The sequence below is a fragment of the Pristiophorus japonicus genome, chromosome 1 (genome assembly GCF_044704955.1).
Source record: "Pristiophorus japonicus isolate sPriJap1 chromosome 1, sPriJap1.hap1, whole genome shotgun sequence".
Taxonomy (NCBI): domain Eukaryota; kingdom Metazoa; phylum Chordata; class Chondrichthyes; family Pristiophoridae; genus Pristiophorus; species Pristiophorus japonicus.
In genome coordinates, this window is record NC_091977.1 from 11,972,405 (window position 1) to 11,993,133 (window position 20,729).

Here is a 20,729-nt window from a genome sequence, read left to right on the forward strand (position 1 = left end):
GGCTGGAGATGTGGAGGGACTGGACATTCTAGTGAGGGCTAGAGATGTGGAAGGACTGGACATTCTAGTGAGGGCTGGAGATGTGGAAGGACTGGACATTCTGGTGAGGGCTGGAGATGTGGAGAGACTGGACATTCTGGTGAGGGCTGGAGATGTGGAGGGACTGGACATTCTGGTGAGGGCTGGAGATGTGGAGGGATTGGACATTCTAGTGAGGGGTGGAGATGTGGAAGGACTGGACATTCTAGTGAGGGCTGGAGATGTGGAGGGACTGGACATTCTGGTGAGGGCTGGAGATGTGGAGGGACTGGACATTCTGGCGAGGGATAGAGGTGTGGAGGGACTGGACATTCTGGTGAAGGCTGGAGATGTGGAGGGACTGGACATTCTAGTGAAGTCTGGAGATGTGGAGGGACTGGACATTCTGGTGAGGACTGGAGGTGCAGAGGGACTGGACATTCTGGTGAGGGCTGGAGGTGTCGAGGGACTGGACATTCTGGTGAGGGCTGGAGATGTGGAGGAACTGGACATTCTGGTGAGGGCTGGAGATGTGGAGGAACTGGACATTCTGGTGAGGGCTGGAGATGTGGAGGAACTGGACATTCTGGTGAGGGCTGGAGATGTCGAGGGACTGGACATTCTGGTGAGGGCTGGAGATGTCGAGGGACTGGACATTCTGGTGAGGGCTGGAGGTGTGGAGGGACTGGATCTCCTGGTGAGGGCTGGAGGTGTAGAGGGACTGGATCTCCTGGTGAGGGATAGAGGTGTGGAGGGACTGGATCTCCTGGTGAGGGATGGAGATGTGGAGGGACTGGACATTCTGGTGAGGGCTGGAGGTGCAGAGGGACTGGATCTCCTGGTGAGGGATGGAGATGTGGAGGGACTGGATCTCCTGGTGAGGGATGGAGGAGTCGAGACACTGGATCTCCTGGTGAGGGATAGAGGTGTGGAGGGACTGGACATTCTGGTGAGGGCTGGAGGTGTGGAGGGACTGGACATTCTAGTGAGGGCAGGAGATGTGGAGGGACTGGACATTCTAGTGAGGGCTGGAGGTGTGGAGGGACTGGACTTTCTAGTGAGGGCTGGAGATGTGGAGGGACTGGACATTCTGGTGAGGGATAGAGGTGTGGAGGGACTGGACATTCTGGTGAGGGATAGAGGTGTGGAGGGACTGGACATTCTGGTGAGGGATAGAGGTGTGGAGGGACTGGACATTCTGGTGAGGGCTGGAGGTGTGGAGGGACTGGACATTCTGGTGAGGGCTGGAGATGTGGAGGGAGGACATTCTGGTGAGGGCTGGAGATGTGGAGGGACTGGACATTCTGGTGAGGGCTGGAGATGTGGAGGGACTGGACATTCTAGTGAAGGCTGGAGATGTGCAGGAACTGGACATTCTGGTGAGGGCTGGAGATGTGGAGGGACTGGACATTCTGGTGAGGGCTGGAGATGTGGAGGGACTGGACATTCTAGTGAGGGCTGGAGATGTGGAGGGACTGGACATTCTGGTGAGGGCTGGAGGTGCAGAGGGACTGGACATTCTGGTGAGGGCTGGAGATGTGGAGGGACTGGACATTCTAGTGAGGGCTGGAGGTGCAGAGGGACTGGATCTCCTGGTGAGGGATGGAGATGTGGAGGGACTGGATCTCCTGGTGAGGGATGGAGGAGTCGAGACACTGGATCTCCTGGTGAGGGATAGAGGTGTGGAGGGACTGGACATTCTGGTGAGGGCTGGAGGTGTGGAGGGACTGGACATTCTAGTGAGGGCAGGAGATGTGGAGGGACTGGACATTCTAGTGAGGGCTGGAGGTGTGGAGGGACTGGACATTCTAGTGAGGGCTGGAGATGTGGAGGGACTGGACATTCTGGTGAGGGATAGAGGTGTGGAGGGACTGGACATTCTGGTGAGGGATAGAGGTGTGGAGGGACTGGACATTCTGGTGAGGGATAGAGGTGTGGAGGGACTGGACATTCTGGTGAGGGCTGGAGGTGTGGAGGGACTGGACATTCTGGTGAGGGCTGGAGATGTGGAGGGAGGACATTCTGGTGAGGGCTGGAGATGTGGAGGGACTGGACATTCTGGTGAGGGCTGGAGATGTGGAGGGACTGGACATTCTAGTGAAGGCTGGAGATGTGCAGGAACTGGACATTCTGGTGAGGGCTGGAGATGTGGAGGGACTGGACATTCTGGTGAGGGATGGAGATGTGGAGGGACTGGACATTCTAGTGAGGGCTGGAGATGTGGAGGGACTGGACATTCTGGTGAGGGCTGGAGGTGCAGAGAGACTGGACATTCTGGTGAGGGCTGGAGATGTGGAGGGACTGGACATTCTAGTGAGGGCTGGAGGTGTGGAGGGACTGGACATTCTGGTGAGGGCTGGAGATGTGGAGGGACTGGACATTCTGGTGAGGGCTGGAGATGGGGAGGGACTGGACATTCTGGTGAGGGCTGGAGATGTGGAGGGACTGGACATTCTGGTGAGGGCTGGAGATGTGGAGGGACTGGACATTCTGGTGAGGGCTGGAGATGCAGAGGGACTGGATATTCTGGTGAGGGCTGGAGGTGTGGAGGGAGTGGACATTCTGGTGAGGGCTGGAGATGGGGAGGGACTGGACATTCTGGTGAGGGCTGGAGATGTGGAGGGACTGGACATTCTGGTGAGGGCTGGAGATGTGGAGGGACTGGACATTCTGGTGAGGGCTGGAGATGTGGAGGGACTGGACATTCTAGTGAAGGCTGGAGATGTGGAGGGACTGGACATTCTGGTGAGGGCTGGAGATGTGGAGGGACTGGACATTCTGGTGAGGGCTGGAGATGCAGAGGGACTGGATAATCTAGTGAAGGCTGGAAATGTGGAGGGACTGGACATTCTGGTGAGGGCTGGAGATGTGGAGGGACTGGACATTCTGGTGAGGGCTGGAGATGTGGAGGGACTGGACATTCTGTTGAGGGCTGGAGATGTGGAGGGACTGGACATTCTGGTGAGGGCTGGAGGTACAGAGGGACTGGATCTCCTGGTGAGGGCTGGAGATGTGGAGGGACTGGATCTCCTGGTGAGGGATGGAGGTGTCGAGGGACTGGATCTCCTGGTGAGGGATAGAGGTGTGGAGCAACTGGATCTCCTGGTGAGGGATAGAGGTGTGGAGGGACTGGACATTCTCGTGAGGGCTGGAGATGTGGAGGGACTGGACATTCTGGTGAGGGCTGGAGATGTGGAGAGACTGGACATTCTGGTGAGGGCTGGAGATGTGGAGGGACTGGACATTCTGGTGAGGGCTGGAGATGTGGAGGGACTGGACATTCTAGTGAGGGCTGGAGATGTGGAGGGACTGGACATTCTGGTGAGGGCTGGAGATGTGGAGGTACTGGACATTCTGGTGAGGGCTGGAGATGTGGAGAGACTGGACATTCTGGTGAGGGCTGGAGATGTGGAGGGACTGGACATTCTGGTGAGGGCTGGAGATGTGGAGGGACTGGACATTCTAGTGAGGGCTGGAGATGTGGAAGGACTGGACATTCTAGTGAGGGCTGGAGATGTGGAGGGACTGGACATTCTGGTGAGGGCTGGAGATGTGGAGGGACTGGACATTCTGGTGAGGGATAGAGGTGTGGAGGGACTGGACATTCTGGTGAAGGCTGGAGATGTGGAGGGACTGGACATTCTAGTGAGGGCTGGAGATGTGGAGGGACTGGACATTCTGGTGAGTGCTGGAGATGTGGAGGGACTGGACATTCTGGTGAGGGCTGGAGGTGTCGAGGAACTGGACATTCTGGTGAGGGCTGGAGATGTGGAGGGACTGGACATTCTAGTGAAGGCTGGAGATGTGGAGGGACTGGACATTCTAGTGAAGTCTGGAGATGTGGAGGGACTGGACATTCTGGTGAGGACTGGAGGTGCAGAGGGACTGGACATTCTGGTGAGGGCTGGAGGTGTCGAGGGACTGGACATTCTGGTGAGGGCTGGAGATGTGGAGGAACTGGACATTCTGGTGAGGGCTGGAGATCTGGAGGGACTGGACATTCTAGTGAGGGCTGGAGATGCAGAGGGACTGGACATTCTAGTGAAGGCTGGAGATGTGGAGGGATTGGACATTCTGGTGAGGGCTGGAGGTGCGGAGGGACTGGACATTCTGGTGAGGGCTGGAGATGCAGAGGGACTGGACATTCTAGTGAAGGCTGGAGATGTGGAGGGACTGGACATTCTGGTGAGGGCTGGAGATGCAGAGGGACTGGACATTCTAGTGAAGGCTGGAGATGTGGAGGGACTGGACATTCTGGTGAGGGCTGGAGATGCAGAGGGACTGGACATTCTAGTGAAGGCAGGAGATATGGAGGGACTGGACATTCTAGTGAAGGCTGGAGATGTGGAGGGACTGGACATTCTGGTGAGGGCTGGAGATGTGGAGGGACTGGACATTCTGGTGAGGGCTGGAGATGTGGAGGGACTGGACATTCTGGTGAGGGCTGGAGATGCGGAGGGACTGGACATTCTAGTGAAGGCTGGAGATGTGGAGGGACTGGACATTCTGGTGAGGGCTGGAGATGCAGAGGGACTGGACATTCTAGTGAAGGCTGGAGATCTGGAGGAACTGGACATTCTGGTGATGGCTGGAGGTGCAGAGGGACTGGACATTCTAGTGAAGGCTGGAGATATGGAGGGACTGGACATTCTGGTGAGGGCTGGAGGTGTCGAGGGACTGGACATTCTGGTGAGGGCTGGAGATGTGGAGGAACTGGACATTCTGGTGAGGGCTGGAGATGTGGAGGGACTGGACATTCTGGTGAGGGATAGAGGTGCAGAGGGCCTGGACATTCTGGTGAGGGCTGGAGGTGTAGAGGGACTGGATCTCCTGGTGAGGGATAGAGGTGTGGAGGGACAGGATCTCCTGGTGAGGGATAGAGGTGTGGAGGGACTGGATCTCCTGGTGAGGGCTGGAGATGTGGAGGGACTGGACATTCTGGTGAGGGCTGGAGGTGCAGAGGGACTGGATCTCCTGGTGAGGGCTGGAGATGTGGAGGGACTGGATCTCCTGGTGAGGGATGGAGGTGTCGAGGGACTGGATCTCCTGGTGAGGGATAGAGGTGTGGAGCAACTGGATCTCCTGGTGAGGGATAGAGGTGTGGAGGGACTGGACATTCTCGTGAGGGCTGGAGATGTGGAGTGACTGGACATTCTGGTGAGGGCTGGAGATGTGGAGAGACTGGACATTCTGGTGAGGGCTGGAGATGTGGAGGGACTGGACATTCTGGTGAGGGCTGGAGATGTGGAGGGACTGGACATTCTAGTGAGGGCTGGAGATGTGGAGGGACTGGACATTCTAGTGAGGGCTAGAGATGTGGAAGGACTGGACATTCTAGTGAGGGCTGGAGATGTGGAAGGACTGGACATTCTGGTGAGGGCTGGAGATGTGGAGAGACTGGACATTCTGGTGAGGGCTGGAGATGTGGAGGGACTGGACATTCTGGTGAGGGCTGGAGATGTGGAGGGATTGGACATTCTAGTGAGGGCTGGAGATGTGGAAGGACTGGACATTCTAGTGAGGGCTGGAGATGTGGAGGGACTGGACCTTCTGGTGAGGGCTGGAGATGTGGAGGGACTGGACATTCTGGCGAGGGATAGAGGTGTGGAGGGACTGGACATTCTGGTGAAGGCTGGAGATGTGGAGGGACTGGACATTCTAGTGAAGTCTGGAGATGTGGAGGGACTGGACATTCTGGTGAGGACTGGAGGTGCAGAGGGACTGGACATTCTGGTGAGGGCTGGAGGTGTCGAGGGACTGGACATTCTGGTGAGGGCTGGAGATGTGGAGGAACTGGACATTCTGGTGAGGGCTGGAGATGTGGAGGAACTGGACATTCTGGTGAGGGCTGGAGATGTGGAGGAACTGGACATTCTGGTGAGGGCTGGAGATGTCGAGGGACTGGACATTCTGGTGAGGGCTGGAGATGTCGAGGGACTGGACATTCTGGTGAGGGCTGGAGGTGTGGAGGGACTGGATCTCCTGGTGAGGGCTGGAGGTGTAGAGGGACTGGATCTCCTGGTGAGGGATAGAGGTGTGGAGGGACTGGATCTCCTGGTGAGGGATGGAGATGTGGAGGGACTGGACATTCTGGTGAGGGCTGGAGGTGCAGAGGGACTGGATCTCCTGGTGAGGGATGGAGATGTGGAGGGACTGGATCTCCTGGTGAGGGATGGAGGAGTCGAGACACTGGATCTCCTGGTGAGGGATAGAGGTGTGGAGGGACTGGACATTCTGGTGAGGGCTGGAGGTGTGGAGGGACTGGACATTCTAGTGAGGGCAGGAGATGTGGAGGGACTGGACATTCTAGTGAGGGCTGGAGGTGTGGAGGGACTGGACTTTCTAGTGAGGGCTGGAGATGTGGAGGGACTGGACATTCTGGTGAGGGATAGAGGTGTGGAGGGACTGGACATTCTGGTGAGGGATAGAGGTGTGGAGGGACTGGACATTCTGGTGAGGGATAGAGGTGTGGAGGGACTGGACATTCTGGTGAGGGCTGGAGGTGTGGAGGGACTGGACATTCTGGTGAGGGCTGGAGATGTGGAGGGAGGACATTCTGGTGAGGGCTGGAGATGTGGAGGGACTGGACATTCTGGTGAGGGCTGGAGATGTGGAGGGACTGGACATTCTAGTGAAGGCTGGAGATGTGCAGGAACTGGACATTCTGGTGAGGGCTGGAGATGTGGAGGGACTGGACATTCTGGTGAGGGCTGGAGATGTGGAGGGACTGGACATTCTAGTGAGGGCTGGAGATGTGGAGGGACTGGACATTCTGGTGAGGGCTGGAGGTGCAGAGGGGCTGGACATTCTGGTGAGGGCTGGAGATGTGGAGGGACTGGACATTCTAGTGAGGGCTGGAGGTGCAGAGGGACTGGATCTCCTGGTGAGGGATGGAGATGTGGAGGGATTGGATCTCCTGGTGAGGGATGGAGGAGTCGAGACACTGGATCTCCTGGTGAGGGATAGAGGTGTGGAGGGACTGGACATTCTGGTGAGGGCTGGAGGTGTGGAGGGACTGGACATTCTAGTGAGGGCAGGAGATGTGGAGGGACTGGACATTCTAGTGAGGGCTGGAGGTGTGGAGGGACTGGACATTCTAGTGAGGGCTGGAGATGTGGAGGGACTGGACATTCTGGTGAGGGATAGAGGTGTGGAGGGACTGGACATTCTGGTGAGGGATAGAGGTGTGGAGGGACTGGACATTCTGGTGAGGGATAGAGGTGTGGAGGGACTGGACATTCTGGTGAGGGCTGGAGGTGTGGAGGGACTGGACATTCTGGTGAGGGCTGGAGATGTGGAGGGAGGACATTCTGGTGAGGGCTGGAGATGTGGAGGGACTGGACATTCTGGTGAGGGCTGGAGATGTGGAGGGACTGGACATTCTAGTGAAGGCTGGAGATGTGCAGGAACTGGACATTCTGGTGAGGGCTGGAGATGTGGAGGGACTGGACATTCTGGTGAGGGATGGAGATGTGGAGGGACTGGACATTCTAGTGAGGGCTGGAGATGTGGAGGGACTGGACATTCTGGTGAGGGCTGGAGGTGCAGAGGGACTGGACATTCTGGTGAGGGCTGGAGATGTGGAGGGACTGGACATTCTAGTGAGGGCTGGAGGTGTGGAGGGACTGGACATTCTGGTGAGGGCTGGAGATGTGGAGGGACTGGACATTCTGGTGAGGGCTGGAGATGGGGAGGGACTGGACATTCTGGTGAGGGCTGGAGATGTGGAGGGACTGGACATTCTGGTGAGGGCTGGAGATGTGGAGGGACTGGACATTCTGGTGAGGGCTGGAGATGCAGAGGACTGGATATTCTGGTGAGGGCTGGAGGTGTGGAGGGAGTGGACATTCTGGTGAGGGCTGGAGATGGGGAGGGACTGGACATTCTGGTGAGGGCTGGAGATGTGGAGGGACTGGACATTCTGGTGAGGGCTGGAGATGTGAAGGGACTGGACATTCTGGTGAGGGCTGGAGATGTGGAGGGACTGGACATTCTAGTGAAGGCTGGAGATGTGGAGGGACTGGACATTCTGGTGAGGGCTGGAGATGTGGAGGGACTGGACATTCTGGTGAGGGCTGGAGATGCAGAGGGACTGGATATTCTAGTGAAGGCTGGAAATGTGGAGGGACTGGACATTCTGGTGAGGGCTGAAGGTGCAGAGGGACTGGACATTCTGGTGAGGGCTGGAGGTGCAGAGTGACTGGACATTCTAGTGAGGGCTGGAGATGTGGAGGGACTGGACATTCTAGGGAGGGCTGGAGGTGTGGAGGGACTGGACATTCTAGTGAGGGCTGGAGATGTGGAGGGACTGGACATTCTGGTGAGGGATAGAGGTGTGGTGGGACTGGACATTCTGGTGAGGGCTGGAGGTGTGGAGGGACTGGACATTCTGGTGAGGGCTGGAGATGTGGAGAGACTGGACATTCTGGTGAGGGCTGGAGGTGTCGAGGAACTGGACATTCTGGTGAGGGCTGGAGATGTGGAGGGACTGGACATTCTGGTGAGGGCTGGAGATGTGGAGGGACTGGACATTCTAGTGAAGGCTGGAGATATGCAGGAACTGGACATTCTGGTGAGGGCTGGAGATGTGGAGGGACTGGACATTCTGGTGAAGGCTGGAGATGTGGAGGGACTGGACATTCTAGTGAGGGCTGGAGATGTGGAGGGACTGGACATTCTGGTGAGGGCTGGAGGTGCAGAGGGACTGGACATTCTGGTGAGGGCTGGAGATGTGGAGGGACTGGACATTCTAGTGAGGGCTGGAGGTGTGGAGGGACTGGACATTCTGGTGAGGGCTGGAGATGTGGAGGGACTGGACATTCTGGTGAGGGCTGGAGATGGGGAGGGACTGGACATTCTAGTGAGGGCTGGAGATGTGGAGGGACTGGACATTCTGGTGAGGGCTGGAGATGTGGAGGGACTGGACATTCTGGTGAGGGCTGGAGATGCAGAGGGACTGGATATTCTGGTGAGGGCTGGACGTGTGGAGGGAGTGGACATTCTGGTGAGGGCTGGAGATGGGGAGGGACTGGACATTCTGGTGAGGGCTGGAGATGTGGAGGGACTGGACATTCTGGTGAGGGCTGGAGTTGTGGAGGGACTGGACATTCTGGTGAGGGCTGGAGATGTGGAGGGACTGGACATTCTAGTGAAGGCTGGAGATGTGGAGGGACTGGACATTCTGGTGAGGGCTGGAGATGTGGAGGGAGTGGACATTCTGGTGAGGGCTGGAGATGTGGAGGGACTGGACATTCTGGTGAGGGCTGGAGATGTGGAGGGACTGGACATTCTAGTGAGGGCTGGAGATGTGGAGGGACTGGACATTCTGGTGAGGGCTGGAGGTGCAGAGGGACTGGACATTCTGGTGAGGGCTGGAGATGTGGAGGGACTGGACATTCTAGTGAGGGCTGGAAGTGTGGAGGGACTGGACATTCTGGTGAGGGCTGGAGATGTGGAGGGACTGGACATTCTGGTGAGGGCTGGAGATGGGGAGGGACTGGACATTCTGGTGAGGGCTGGAGATGTGGAGGGACTGGACATTCTGGTGAGGGCTGGAGATGTGGAGGGACTGGACATTCTGGTGAGGGCTGGAGATGCAGAGGGACTGGACATTCTGGTGAGGGCTGGAGATGTGGAGGGACTGGACATTCTAGTGAAGGCTGGAGATGTGGAGGGACTGGACATTCTGGTGAGGGCTGGAGATGTGGAGGGACTGGACATTCTGGTGAGGGCTGGAGATGCAGAGGGACTGGATATTCTAGTGAAGGCTGGAAATGTGGAGGGACTGGACATTCTGGTGAGGGCTGGAGGTGCAGAGGGACTGGACATTCTGGTGAGGGCTGGAGGTGCAGAGGGACTGGACATTCTAGTGAGGGCTGGAGATGTGGAGGGACTGGACATTCTAGTGAGGGCTGGAGGTGTGGAGGGACTGGACATTCTAGTGAGGGCTGGAGATGTGGAGGGACTGGACATTCTGGTGAGGGATAGAGGTGTGGAGGGACTGGACATTCTGGTGAGGGCTGGAGGTGTGCAGGAACTGGACATTCTGGTGAGGGCTGGAGATGTGGAGGGACTGGACATTCTGGTGAGGGCTGGAGATGTGGAGGGACTGGACATTCTAGTGAGGGCTGGAGATGTGGAGGGACTGGACATTCTGGTGAGGGCTGGAGATGTGGAGGGACTGGACATTCTGGTGAGGGCTGGAGATGCAGAGGGACTGGATATTCTAGTGAAGGCTGGAAATGTGGAGGGACTGGACATTCTGGTGAGGGCTGGAGGTGCAGAGGGACTGGACATTCTGGTGAGGGCTGGAGGTGTGGAGGGACTGGACATTCTGGTGAGGGCTGGAGATGTGGAGAGACTGGACATTCTGGTGAGGGCTGGAGGTGTCGAGGAACTGGACATTCTGGTGAGGGCTGGAGATGTGGAGGGACTGGACATTCTGGTGAGGGCTGGAGATGTGGAGGGACTGGACATTCTAGTGAAGGCTGGAGATGTGCAGGAACTGGACATTCTGGTGAGGGCTGGAGATGTGGAGGGACTGGACATTCTGGTGAGGGCTGGAGATGTGGAGGGACTGGACATTCTAGTGAGGGCTGGAGATGTGGAGGGACTGGACATTCTGGTGAGGGCTGGAGGTGCAGAGGGACTGGACATTCTGGTGAGGGCTGGAGATGTGGAGGGACTGGACATTCTAGTGAGGGCTGGAGGTGTGGAGGGACTGGACATTCTGGTGAGGGCTGGAGATGTGGAGGGACTGGACATTCTGGTGAGGGCTGGAGATGGGGAGGGACTGGACATTCTGGTGAGGGCTGGAGATGTGGAGGGACTGGACATTCTGGTGAGGGCTGGAGATGTGGAGGGACTGGACATTCTGGTGAGGACTGGAGATGCAGAGGGACTGGATATTCTGGTGAGGGCTGGAGGTGTGGAGGGAGTGGACATTCTGGTGAGGGCTGGAGATGGGGAGGGACTGGACATTCTGGTGATGGCTGGAGATGTGGAGGGACTGGACATTCTGGTGAGGGCTGGAGTTGTGGAGGGACTGGACATTCTGGTGAGGGCTGGAGATGTGGAGGGACTGGACATTCTAGTGAAGGCTGGAGATGTGGAGGGACTGGACATTCTGGTGAGGGCTGGAGATGTGGAGGGAGTGGACATTCTGGTGAGGGCTGGAGATGTGGAGGGACTGGACATTCTGGTGAGGGCTGGAGATGTGGAGGGACTGGACATTCTAGTGAGGGCTGGAGATGTGGAGGGACTGGACATTCTGGTGAGGGCTGGAGGTGCAGAGGGACTGGACATTCTGGTGAGGGCTGGAGATGTGGAGGGACTGGACATTCTAGTGAGGGCTGGAGGTGTGGAGGGACTGGACATTCTGGTGAGGGCTGGAGATGTGGAGGGACTGGACATTCTGGTGAGGGCTGGAGATGGGGAGGGACTGGACATTCTGGTGAGGGCTGGAGATGTGGAGGGACTGGACATTCTGGTGAGGGCTGGAGATGTGGAGGGACTGGACATTCTGGTGAGGGCTGGAGATGCAGAGGGACTGGACATTCTGGTGAGGGCTGGAGATGTGGAGGGACTGGACATTCTAGTGAAGGCTGGAGATGTGGAGGGACTGGACATTCTGGTGAGGGCTGGAGATGTGGAGGGACTGGACATTCTGGTGAGGGCTGGAGATGCAGAGGGACTGGATATTCTAGTGAAGGCTGGAAATGTGGAGGGACTGGACATTCTGGTGAGGGCTGGAGGTGCAGAGGGACTGGACATTCTGGTGAGGGCTGGAGGTGCAGAGGGACTGGACATTCTAGTGAGGGCTGGAGATGTGGAGGGACTGGACATTCTAGTGAGGGCTGGAGGTGTGGAGGGACTGGACATTCTAGTGAGGGCTGGAGATGTGGAGGGACTGGACATTCTGGTGAGGGATAGAGGTGTGGAGGGACTGGACATTCTGGTGAGGGCTGGAGGTGTGGAGGGACTGGACATTCTGGTGAGGGCTGGAGATGTGGAGAGACTGGACATTCTGGTGAGTGCTGGAGGTGTCGAGGAACTGGACATTCTGGTGAGGGCTGGAGATGTGGAGGGACTGGACATTCTGGTGAGGGCTGGAGATGTGGAGGGACTGGACATTCTAGTGAAGGCTGGAGATGTGCAGGAACTGGACATTCTGGTGAGGGCTGGAGATGTGGAGGGACTGGACATTCTGGTGAGGGCTGGAGATGTGGAGGGACTGGACATTCTAGTGAGGGCTGGAGATGTGGAGGGACTGGACATTCTGGTGAGGGCTGGAGGTGCAGAGGGACTGGACATTCTGGTGAGGGCTGGAGATGTGGAGGGACTGGACATTCTAGTGAGGGCTGGAGGTGTGGAGGGACTGGACATTCTGGTGAGGGCTGGAGATGTGGAGGGACTGGACATTCTGGTGAGGGCTGGAGATGGGGAGGGACTGGACATTCTGGTGAGGGCTGGAGATGTGGAGGGACTGGACATTCTGGTGAGGGCTGGAGATGTGGAGGGACTGGACATTCTGGTGAGGGCTGGAGATGCAGAGGGACTGGATATTCTGGTGAGGGCTGGAGGTGTGGAGGGAGTGGACATTCTGGTGAGGGCTGGAGATGGGGAGGGACTGGACATTCTGGTGAGGGCTGGAGATGTGGAGGGACTGGACATTCTGGTGAGGGCTGGAGTTGTGGAGGGACTGGACATTCTGGTGAGGGCTGGAGATGTGGAGGGACTGGACATTCTAGTGAAGGCTGGAGATGTGGAGGGACTGGACATTCTGGTGAGGGCTGGAGATGTGGAGGGACTGGACATTCTGGTGAGGGCTGGAGATGCAGAGGGACTGGATATTCTAGTGAAGGCTGGAAATGTGGAGGGACTGGACATTCTGGTGAGGGCTGGAGGTGCAGAGGGACTGGACATTCTGGTGAGGGCTGGAGGTGCAGAGGGACTGAACATTCTAGTGAAGGCTGGAAATGTGGAGGGACTGGACATTCTGGTGAGGGCTGGAGATGCAGAGGGACTGGATATTCTAGTGAAGGCTGGAAATGTGGAGGGACTGGACATTCTGGTGAGGGCTGGAGATGTGGAGGGACTGGACATTCTGGTGAGGGCTGGAGGTGCAGAGGGACTGGACTTTCTGGTGAGGGCTGGAGATGCAGAGGGACTGGGCTTTCTGGTGAGGGCTGGAGATGTGGAGGGACTAGACTTTCTGGTGAGAGCTGGAGATGCAGAGGGACTGGACATTCTGGTGGGGGGGTGGAAGTGTGGAGGGACTGGACATTCTGGCGAGGGATGGAGAACATAAGAACATAAGAATTAGGAACAGGAGTAGGCCATCTCGCCCCTCGAGCCTGCTCCGCCAAACAACAAGATCATGGCTGATCTGGCCGTGGACTCAGCTCCACTTACCCGCCCTCTCCCCATAACCCTTAATTCCCTTATTGGTTAAAAATCTATCTATCTGTGACTTGAATACATTCAATGAGCTAGCCTCAACTGCTTCCTTGGGCAGAGAATTCCACAGATTCACAACCCTCTGGGAGAAGAAATTCCTTCTCAATTCAGTTTTAAATTGGCTCCCCCGTATTTTGAGGCTGTGCCCACTAGTTCTAGTCTCCTCGACCAGTGGAAACAACCTCTCTGACTCTATCTTGTCTATCCCTTTCATTATTTTAAATGTTTCTATAAGATCACCCCTCATCCTTCTGAACTCCAACGAGTAAAGACCCAGTCTACTCAATCTATCATCATAAGGTAACCCCCTCATCTCCGGAATCAGCCTATTGAATTGTCTCTGTACCCCCTCCAAAGTTAGTATAACCTTCCTTAAGAAAGGTGACCAAAACTGCACGCAGTACTCCAGGTGCAGCCTCACCAATACCCTGTACAGTTGCAGAAGGACCGCCCTGCTTTTGCACTCCATCATTCTCGCAATGAAGGCCAACATTGCATTCGCCTTCCTGATTACCTGCTGCACCTGCAAACTAACTTTTTGGGATTCATGCACAAGGACCCCCAGGTCCCTCTGCACCGCAGCATGTTGTAATTTCTCCCCATTCAAATAATATTCCCTATTTCTGTTTTTTTTCCCAAGGTGGATGACCTCACACTTTCCGACATTGTATTCCATCTGCCAAACCTTAGCCCATTCGCTTAACCTATCTAAATCTCTTTGCAACCTCTCTGTGTCCTCTACACAACCCGCTTTCCCACTAATCTTTGTGTCATCTACACTCTGTCCCCTCTTCCAGGTCATCTATGTATATTGTAAACAATTGTGGTCCCAGCACCGATCCCTGTGGCACACCACTAACCACCGATTTCCAACCTGAAAAGGACCCATTTATCCCGACTCTCTGCTTTCTGTTAGCCAGTCAATTCTCTATCCATGCTAATACATTTCCTCTGACTCAGCGTACCTTTATCTTCTGCAGTAACCTTTTATGTGGCACCTTATCGAATGCCTTTTGAAAATCTAAATACACCACATCCATCGGTACACCTCTATCCACCATGCTCGTTATATCCTCAAAGAATTCCAGTAAATTAGTTAAACATGATTTCCCCTTCATGAATCCATGCTGCGTCTGCTTGATTGCACTATTCCTATCTAGATGTCCCGCTATTTCTTCCTTAATGATAGTTTTGAGCATTTTCCCCACTACAGATGTTAAATTAACCGGCCTATAGTTACCTGCCTTTTGCCTGCCCCCTTTTTTAAACAGAGGCGTTACATTAGCTGCTTTCCAATCCGCTGGTACCTCCCCAGAGTCCAGAGAATTTTGGTAGATTATAACGAATGCATCTGCTATAACTTCCTCCATCTCTTTTAATACCCTGGGATGCATTTCATCAGGACCAGGGGACTTGTCTACTTGAGTCCCATTAGCCTGTCCAGCACTACCACCCTAGTGATAGTGATTGTCTCAAGGTCCTCCCTTCCCACATTCCCGTGACCAGCAATTTCTGGCATGGTTTCTGTGTCTTCCACTGTGAAGACCGAAGCAAAATAATTGTTTAAGGTCTCAGCCATTTCCACATTTCCCATTATTAAATCCCCCTTCTCATCTTCTAAGCGACCAACATTTACTTTTGTCACTCTTTTCCGTTTTATATATCTGTAAAAGCTTTTACTATCCGTTTTTATGTTTTGCGCAAGTTTACCTTCATAATCTATCTTTCCTTTCTTTATTGCTTTCTTAGTCATTCTTTGCTGTTGTTTAAAATTTTCCCAATCTTCTATTTTCCCACACACCTTAGCCATCTTCTATGCATTGGTTTTTAATTTGATACTCTCCTTAATTTCCCTGGTTATCCACGGCTGGTTCTCCCTTCTCTTACCACCCTTCTTTTTCATTGGAATATATTTTTGTTGAGCACTATGAAAGAGCTCCTTAAAAGTCCTCCACTGTTCCTCAATTGTGCCACCGTTTAGTCTGTGTTTCCAGTCTACTTTAGCCAACTCTGCCCTCATCCCACTGTAGTCCCCTTTGTTTAAGCATAGTACGCTTGTTTGAGACACTACTTCCTCACCCTCAATCTGTATTACAAATTCAACCATACTGTGATCACTCATTCCGAGAGGATCTTTTACGAGGAGATCGTTTATTATTCCTGTCTCATTACACAGGACCAGATCTAAGATAGCTTGCTCCCTTGTAGGTTCTGTAACATACTGTTCTAAGAAACAATCCCGTATGCATTCTATGAATTCCTCCTCAAGGCTACCCCGTGCGATTTGATTTGTCCAATCGATATGTAGGTTAAAATCCCCTATGATTACTGCCGTTCCTTTTTCACATGCCTCCATTATTCCCTTGATTATTGCCTGCCCCACCGTGAAGTTATTATTTGGGGGTCTATAAACTATGCCCACCAGTGACCTTACTATCTCTAATCTCCACCCACAATGATTCAACATTTTGTTCATTCGAGCCAATATCGTCTCTCACAACTGCCCTGATATCATCCTTTATTAACAGAGCTACCCCACCTCCTTTCCCTTCTTGTCTATCTTTCCGAATCGTCAGATACCCGTGTATGTTTAATTCCCAGTCTTGGCCACCCTGCAACCACGTTTCTGTAATGGCCACCAAATCATACCCATTTGTAATGATTTGTGCCGTCAACTCATTTACTTTATTTCGAATGCTGCGTGCGTTTAGGTAGAGTGTTTTAATACTCGTTTTTAAACCATGATTTTTAGTTTTGACCCCTCCTGCAGCCCCTTTACATTCAGTGGCCCTTTTTGTTTTTTGCCTTGGGTTTCTCTGCCCTCCACTTTTATTCATCTTTCTGTCTTTTGCTTTTGTCTCCATTTTGTTTCCCTCTGTCTCCCTGCATTGGTTCCCATCCCCCTGCCATATTAGTTTAACTCCTCCCCAACAGCACTAGCAAACACTTCCCCTAGGACATTGGTTCCGGTCCTGCCCAGGTGCAGACCGTCCGGTTTGTACTGGTCCCACCTCCCCCAGAACCTGTTCCAATGCCCCAGGAGTTTGAATCCCTCCCTGCTGCACCACTGCTCAAGCCACATATTCATCTGAGCTATTCTGCGATTCCTACTCTGACTAGCATGTGGCACTGGTAGCAATCCTGAGATTACTAATTTTGAGGTCCTACGTTTTAATTTAGCTCCGAGCTCCTTGAATTCGTCTCATAGGAACTCATCCCTTTTTTTACCTATATCGTTGGTACCAATGTGCACTATGACAACTGGCTGTTCACCCTCCCTTTTCAGAATGTCCTGCACCCGCTCCGAGACATCCTTGACCCTTGCACCAGGGAGGCAACATACCATCCTGGAGTCTCGTTTGCGGCTGCAGAAACGCCTATCTATTCCCCTTTTAATCGAATCCCCTATCACTATCGCTCTCCCACTCTTTTTCCTGCCCTCCTGTGCAGCAGAGCCAGCCACGGTGCCATGAACTTGGCTGCTGCTGCCCTCCCCTGATGAGTCATCCCCCTCAACAGTACTCAAAACGGTGTATCTGTTTTGCAGGGGGATGCCGCAGGGGACCCCTGCACTACCTTCCTTGCACTGTTCTTCCTGCTGGTCTTCCATTCCCTAGCTGGCTGCGGTAATACCAACTCACTGCACGTGCTATTCACGTCATTCTCAGCATCATGGATGCTCCAGAGTGAATCCACCCTCAGCTCCAATTCCGCAACGCGGTCTGTCAGGAGCTGGAGGCGGATACACTTCCTGCACACGTAGTCGTCAGGGACACCGGAAGTGTCCCTGAGTTCCCACATGGTACAGGAGGAGCATATCATGTGACCGAGCTCTCCTGCCATGACTTAACCCTTAGATACACTTAAATTGGCAACAAAAGTGCTGAAGTTTACTCACTGATATAGAAGAGAAAAAAGAAAAACTACTCACCAATCACCAGTGAATCACTTACCCCCTTGGCTGTGACGTCACCTTTCTGTTTCTTTCTATTTCTTTTTTGGAGGTGTAGAGGGACTGGACATTCTGGTGAGGGCTGGAGGTGTGGAGGGACTGGACACTCTGGTGAGGAATGGAGGTGTGGAGGGACTGGACGTCCATAGCGAAAAGAAGATGGATAGGTTAAAGTTAAAGTGACAGAGGACGTTGGGAAGAGTCCCGGATGCAAGTGGGTAGGGACTGGACAGAAGGGAAAAGTAGAGCCGAGATGAAAGGAAGTAGGTTTGGTGGGAGAGGAACAGACTGAAACCTCCAGTTGATTGTAATCCTGTGTGTGGATCTTGTGGGGAGGTAGAAATAGACTGTGTGGGTTTGGGGGATCTCTGAGCTTGGAGGCTGTGCAGAGAAGATCAGCAGAGAATATCTGGTTCGTGAAGATGACTTGGTATCCAGGTGACCAATTAACTGTTGAAATTAGACTAGGAAATAAATTATGTTTATTTTAATAATTCACCTGTCAACTTTTTCTTTTCCTTTTTTTTCCTTTTGGTGCAGTCCTCAGTGAAAGGGGAGAACGTGACTGTGATTGGCTGCTTGAACCATGGAATGCCTTTGATATCATCAGACAACACTTCAACCAGTTGTGAATCAGGTAAATTGCGAGGAGACACTCTCTGCACTCTCTTACAGGGCATGAGCCGTCCTGGGTAACAAACCCACAATATGGCCTTTGATTTGTCCCAATTAATGCCCAGGCTTCAAATGTGGCCTCCCATTGCAGTGCCATTGGAGTTTGGAGAGAGGGAATCAATGACAAGGGAATGCTCACCCCAGTGAGATAGCCAATCAGCAGCTCGATTTACACTATTTTTTTTGCACTGACCTCCGATGCATTCCAAGGTGAATTGCAGCCCCAGAGAAAAGTTGTGAACCTGCAGCATGACAGTCACTGACTCTATTCCCCTGCACCATCAAAAGTGCCTTCAGCCATCTAGGTCCTAAACTCTGAAATTCTCTCCTCAAACTCTCCACCTTGAAGACTCTCCTTGGGGTGCAGGCAGTGCAGTGAAAGAGACACACATTGAGACTCCACTGGGAATACCTTTGGCAGAATTAAATTGCCAAGTAACTGTCGGCCAAATATAGGTGGTCTTCACTTCTGCAGGACGTCGAAGAATGGGATCTATTTCATTGTCAGCTGGCAGTGAAGGTGCTTCTCTCTTGTGGACCATTGCAGAGAAGGGGCTGTGTTGCTCAAACATTCCTTCAGTACTGTGGAACAAGAAGGAGCATTCAACTCACTTACACTTGACACGATTCCATCTTTTCTTTCTGTTCCAGAAACGTCTGCAGGGTTTCTCTTGTTGGTCAACTCTACCTCAAACGTCACCAGACTGCGCATCCCTTACCCTCAGACCGGAAGTTGGTACATCAGTCTACGCTCCCTCTGCTCAGCTGACTATGGGTAAGGTTCCGTGTTTAAATGGGAGGGTTGTCAGCTAATACAAGAGGATAATTAGATTCATAGATTGAGAACTCTGTGGTGGGGAAAGTCATTGAGGGACGAAGGCTGTTGTTCCTCTAAACCACATAGAATTTACAGGACAGAAACAGGCCATTCCACCCAACTAGTCCGTGCCAGCGTTTATCATAGAAGTTTACAGCACAGAAGGGAGGCCATTTCGGCCCATCGTGTCCATCGTGTTTATGCTCCACGAGCCTCCTCCCACCCCTCTTCATCTCTCCCTATTAGCTTAACCTTCTATTCCTTTCTCCCTCACGTGTTTATCTGGCTGCCACTTAAACGCATCTATGCTATTCGCCTCACCCAGTGCCTGTGGTAGTGAATTTCACATTCTCACCACCCTCTGGGTAAAGAAATTTCTGCTGAATTCCCTATTTGATTTATTAGTGACTATCTTGTATTTCTGGCCTCTAGTTCTGGTACCCCCCACAAGTGGAAACATGTTCTCTACGTCTACCCTATCAAACACTTTCAAAATCTTAAAGATCAGTAAAATAAAATTATAGAAACATAGGTTACGGGGAGCGGGCGGGTAAGTGGAGCTGAGTCCACGGCCAGATCAGCCATGATCTTGTTGAATGGCGGAGCAGGCTCAAGGGGCTAGATGGCCTACTCCTGTTCCTAATTCTTATGTTCTTATGTTCTAAAATAGAAAATAGGTGCAGGAGTAGGCCATTCGGCCCTTCGAGCCTGCACCACTATTCTATAAGATCATGGCTGATCATTCATCTCAGTACCCCTTTCCTGCTTTCTCTCCATACCCCTTGATCCCTTTAGGTTATTCTAGGCAAGTTTTTGCAAACTACCTTCACCTTTTTGATTGAAGGCACTGCTGGAATCATAAACGTCTATCGAATGAGATGTTAAACCGGGGCGCTGCCAACCCTCTCAGGTTGAAATAAAATAAAATTTCGCCCTTTTCATCTTTTCTCCCTTCATTTTTTTTCTGCCTCCTTTAAATCCGTTGCCCCTTCAGCCTTGATGAACATTGACAATAGGTTGAGCTGCTTCAGAAGCTCTCCATCATGCTCCTGGGACAGTTCATCTCCCTCGAGAGAAACTGGCCCCAATATTGACGGACAGGTTTTCCGAGCGAGGAGGTGGAGTTACGGTCGGAAAACCCGGGACTCCCCCCCACGTGCAGTGGAGCTTTAACAGGATCCCCGCCCGGAAGCCAGCCTGATTGACGGGCTTTTCCCCCAGTCAGGTGAGGAACGCTCTGGAGCATGCTGCAGCCGCAGAAACCTGCTGCTGGGTTAGTGGGAGTGTGGGGGGGCGAGGGGGGGGAGGGCGGGGAACTGATCCTCGACCCTTGACCCCAGGGCAGAGGGGAGGGGTGGGGGTTCCCTGGATGGTGGGGGGGGGGGGGGGAGTGTAAATTGAGGGAGGGAGGTAAGCTTGGGGGGGGGGGCCGGGGGGGGGCCCCGGTTCCTGGCCCACGAGCCCCCATCCTCTCCCCGAAGCTGTTCTCATCTCCCTTGAGCTGCCGGGTTTCCCGAGGCTTGGGAAACCTGGCCGGCCAGGGTTAAACCCAAAAATATTTAAATGGCCAACCCGCCTCCTGGGAGCAGGTTGGCTGCCCGCCCCACGTCCCGCCTCCGTTGAACCCAGAAGTGGGCGGGTTGGGGGCCGGGTTTGAGGTTTTAAAAGTTATTTTACCTCACCCGACCCCAACCCGCCTGTTTTGGGGGTCAACATTATCCCCACTGTGTCTTGGGACTATTCATCTCCCTGTGTCAGCTGTGGCTCAGTGGGGAGCACTCTCGCCTCTGAGTTAGAAGGTTGTGGATT

The 20,729-nt window shown here is 53.6% G+C and overlaps 1 protein-coding gene across 1 annotated transcript in view; it reads left to right on the forward strand.

Moving 5' to 3' along the window:
* Positions 1-20,729, forward strand: part of tmem8b (transmembrane protein 8B) — a 354,968-nt gene that overhangs the window by 312,075 nt on the left and 22,164 nt on the right. Inside the window, exons 7-8 of the mRNA XM_070877086.1 lie at positions 17,969-18,065; positions 18,755-18,867. Of these exons, the coding sequence (XP_070733187.1) occupies positions 17,969-18,065; positions 18,755-18,867 (210 nt within the window). The remainder of the gene's footprint in view (positions 1-17,968; positions 18,066-18,754; positions 18,868-20,729) is intronic.